Consider the following 4,702-nt stretch of genomic DNA (forward strand, 5'->3'; position numbering starts at 1 on the left):
GATGAAAAAGTTGTTCAGGGCTTGTCTCCTATTTGTGTAAAAGTTTATTTCATTGTTTGTATTTGAGGCTGCTGGTGAACTTTGTTGTCTATCTGAACAGAGATGTTCCTCATAGGCACCAATAAAACCGGGTGCTGCACTTGCTCCCCCTCAACAAAATGTTGTGTAGCCTAAGAAAGGATTTGCTTATCTGAGAAAAAAGCCTCATGAACACTTGCATTTTTGTCTTTCCTGTTCTTCTTAATAATGATTTTGCACATTTAGCAAATATTAGCTTAATATTGGTCAAAACCTTGTGTATCTGTCCTGGGAACTTGGCAGTCATCTTTCCTCCCATTGTATTGATGGGATACGAGAGGTTCATAGTTGGGAATAGAGGCTGTGCTCCTAAGATTGTATCTCAAAGCCCTCTTAGCTAGCTTGTCAGAAAGTTATAAGCGTATGTGTTTAGCTGTTTTCTATTGAGATAGAACAATTCTTTCATACTCTAAAATCTACAGATAAATTAATGTACCACAAACAGTAATAACTCTTCAGCTGATCTGCTATTTCCCATGCTGCCCGTAGGTCGAAGGTACTGGCCAGCAGACATCTATGTGTTAAACAAGTGGTTGGTGCCTCTGAAGAATAATGGGGTGATGCAGCTTTTATCAGACAGAGCCATTTGTCTGGCTCAAGTAGTTTAATGCACATTTTTTAATAATAAGTTCAGATGTGCATAGTGATTTATTTCATTTTATAGAACAACTAAACGTAAGAAAACTTCCTTTCCAAAACAGTGCAGGGCTGGAATAGTTAAATGTTAGTGAACTCAAGCACATGAATGAGAATTCTCCAGTTCTTCTGCTGATGTTTATGATCATAAATACAGATTGAATTACAGTGTAATGACTGTATTTCTTTTTTCAGGACATAAGGGGCGCTTTTGCGTGGTAGAATGGATGAACAGTCACAAGGCATGCAGGGGCCTACTGCTCCACCATTTCAGCCACAGGTACTTTTTTTTTTTTTTTTTAAACAGTTACTGATGAGCAGATGCTATCATTTCTTAACTAGGAAAAGAGAAAAGTTAGAAAACATTTTCTTCTGGTGACAAAGCAGCGGTAAACAGATAGAATGTATTCTGGTGATCTTGAAATTAATTAATATCAGTCCTATATTTCATAGGAATAATTACTTTTCATTTTTGCCTCCTACTGCTTTACCAGCTTTGAGTGTTTGGAGTTGGAGTGGGAGTGGGAAGCAAAGATTAAGGCAGTTGTTTTCTGAGAAATGGTGAGCTGTTAAACACTGTATGTTTCAAAATTGCATCAGAATTACCATATTTATTTCAGACTGTTACCTTCAACTTTCTCTTCTTACTCCTCCTGATGGTGATACTATATGAATTAGTGCCATTACCTGTTGAAACCTGGCAAGAGAAATCCACAGTAGCTGTAGTTATGTTAGAAAGAAGATGCACATGAAATTTAATCATTGGATATGTGTTGATGGTGTGAAACAAAGGATAAAGATTATATGATAAGAGAGAATATTGGGACATTGCTTTTTGACATTTTTTAGGAGGTAGTTCTTTGAAGGGAGTGCAAGAGCCTGTAGAGGAATATTTACTATGGTGACCATTCCAAATTAAAAGCTGGACAGTTCTTAACAAAGCTGGAACCTAAATTTTGTAATTTCCTTCTTAACAGCATAGGTGATAGGGCAATTTGTCCCTTTATTTTATAAAAATGAAGGTGAATTCTAGCTTGTGAAACTTAGTAAATTTACAATAACGAGCTTTCCTTAGCTCCGATGTTTTTTTTATAGCATTGTCATAGCAAAAAATCTGGATTTAATAGCATTTATACCAATGCAAAACAGTTAGAAATTTAAGACAAATGTATAGCTATGCATACAGGTATTTTGAGAAAATACATTTGTAATTTTGAAACAAAAAAAATTTTTAAAAGACATATTATGAATATTACAAAGGGTCCTCATTATTACTTTTTTCTTTGCTGACTAAAGAGAAAATAGAACACAGCTGATGAAGGTTTCTTTATTTCTGGGAAACCTTCCTGTGTTTTCTGTTTGCTACAGCTCTCGTATTTCCTCATCTATGTACTGAGTGTTTGAATACCTGTTTCTGATTCACAGAATCAACTTTCTGAGGACTCATTCAATTTTAGGAATTTTCATGTAACCTACAAATTCAGTTTATGAATTCATACTAGTAAAATATGCTTCTGTTTTTATGGTTCCGAGTAATATAGCTCATCTACAGGTATCCAGTTTCTTTTGTGGTAAACTAAGGGCAGGCCTAAAAGCAATACTGCTGTAATCAGTTAGACACTTTCTACAAAAGAAGAAACTAATGTTTATTGTTGGCTTTGGTTAACTGTCAGGTGTTCTCATAATCTGTGTCTCATTACTCTTTTTAAAATAAATTACTGTGTAAACTGCACTAAATACAATTTTTGTGATTTGTTTTTTCTGGAGACAAAAGATTTTGGGTTTGTGGATCTAAGCTGGACCTGCAGCAGAATATCAACTGTTTTGCATTTCAAGGGATAAAGAGTGAAGGGGAGCAAGAATGCTCTGATAGTCATGTTGCCAAGAGTAATACCAAAATAGTCATTCTCATGTTCAATAGTCATTCGTACATGTTCTCATCTTGTTAATTCAAATTGTTTTTTTCTGTGAGCCAGATCCATAAGAATTAAAGTATGTATTTCTCTGCTAATGGAGCATGTTTGTGGTGAAAACTAGTAATAAAAAGATGTTACTGTACTAATTGCTGATACATTTAGGAGAAGCAAGAACTGGGATTGAAAATCCAGCAGGTTATGAGCAAGAGGTGAGGTGGTAATTTATGAAGAATTGTATGTCAGGTTTTGATAAACCCTTGGATCTCTCCAAATTCTCCTGGTCATTATATTGTATAAATATATGCTTATATTCATAGCAAATTAAATTACTCTAGTAACTGAAAATTGTTGAAGAGGAGCATGAGAATATTTAGGCAAATACTGTAGTGGCTTAGTCCCAATTAGTTTGAAAACACCATTTCACAAAATCACAGAATGCTTGAGGTTGGAAGGAAACTCTGGAGGTTATCACCCCCCTGCTCAAGCAGGGTATTCTAGAGCAGATTTCCCAGTACCATGTCCAGGCTGCTTTTGAGTATCTCCAAGGAGGGAGACTTCACAACCTCCCTGGGCAACTTGTGCCAGTGCTCAGTCACCCTCACAGTGAAAAAGTGTTTCCTGATGTTCAGATGAAACCTGTGTTTCCGTCTGTGCCCATTGCCTCTTCTGCTGTCACTGGGCACCACTGAAGAGAGCGTATTTGCAAATATGCTTTGCAAATGAAGGGAGATATTTGCAAATATCTCCCTTCAGCTGTTTGTACATGTTGATGATATCCCCCCTTGAACCTTCTCTTCTCTAGGCTGGATGTTCCCAGCACTCTAAGGCTTTCCTCATGAGAGATGCTCCACATACACTTCAGTATGTGTACGTATGGGTGGCCCAGAACTGGATGCGGTACTCCAGGTGTGGTCCCACCAGTACTGACTAGGGAACCTCGTGCCATAAGAAGCTCATTTTCTATTTGGAATTAAGTGCCTGAAATCTCTATCATAGTCTGTTATCTACAAAATTAAAACACTGTATTTCATTGCATAACAAGGACATTTTGAAAGTGCAGATATCTAAGTGCTCCCAAACCTCTTACCTATTATAAAAAGGATTATGCAAGAAGGTAGGAAAATATGGATTAGTAGTCTGATAAAGTAGACTTCAAATTCTGAACTTCCTCAAGAGCAGAATGGGAGCTTTTTAACATCTGAAGAGAGAAAAATTTGACTTTCTTACTAGGCTTGGTAAACCAAAGGCAGCATATATCCCTTTATTTTTTGTGGTGGGTTTTTTTTTTTCCCCCTAAGCTGAAGAAAATAGTTTATCAAGTCTCTTCTTATACGGAAGACGTTGCATATCTCTGCTCAGCATTGCTATTCTGCTCTGTTTACTAGTTCACCTGTATTCCCCTCAAAACGAGGGGGTCAGAGCTCTGTGTGGCATTCAGTGCACGCACAATAGACTTTAGTGAAACATTTTATTTTCAGTTTCATTCAAATGCTTTTCCTAAAAATGTCTAGCTTTCTTTTTGATGGTGACTGACCAATCAGCCTAACTTTTCAAGGAAGTTTTTCTATGGTATTTTGCAGATCTTTTTCCTTTGTGGTAATAGCTAATTTAAAAATCTTGATTTTATGTATTGAGGGTTGTATTTCCTATTAAGTTGCTGATGTCTAGCCTTGAGATGCTAGTACTGAATGCCAGGGCAGGAAATTAAGAAAATCATCTGCAAAGTTTTGCAGTCGTATTTTGAGCTGGCTGTCTTGGATAAGTTTGGATTGTAAAGAAACTTTATTGTTTCATTATATGTATCAAATAGTGCAGTTTCCTTTGGGATTTCACTGGTAACTTCTCTGAGAAAGTAATTTTTCTGCTGCTGTTTCTCATCTTATAGCTGACTGTTAATCTGCTCAATGTTCTCTCTCAACCTGGGAGTGCTTAATTTTATAGGTTAAGAATCCTCACAGAAGAAACCTGGCTAAGCATTAAAAAAAAAAAAGTGTAGTGTGATTTCTTCAGCAGAAAAACCCAATTAGGAAAAACCTGTCTCACTCCACTCTTAACTGAACTGCTTATTAGAA

At 36.5% G+C, this 4,702-nt stretch overlaps 1 protein-coding gene across 1 annotated transcript in view; it reads left to right on the plus strand.

Annotated features, from left to right (window-relative positions):
• Nucleotides 1–784: 784 nt before the first annotated feature.
• Nucleotides 785–4,702, plus strand: part of NEK7 (NIMA related kinase 7) — a gene marked incomplete at its 3' end in the record, with an annotated part of 54,197 nt that continues 50,279 nt past the window's right edge. The window contains exon 1 of the mRNA XM_082002927.1: nucleotides 785–994. Coding sequence (XP_081859053.1) covers nucleotides 938–994 — 57 coding nt within the window. The 5' untranslated portion in view covers nucleotides 785–937. The remainder of the gene's footprint in view (nucleotides 995–4,702) is intronic.

This window comes from Phaethon aethereus, assembly GCF_964289735.1.
Source record: "Phaethon aethereus genome assembly, chromosome: 8".
Lineage (NCBI taxonomy): Eukaryota > Metazoa > Chordata > Aves > Phaethontiformes > Phaethontidae > Phaethon > Phaethon aethereus.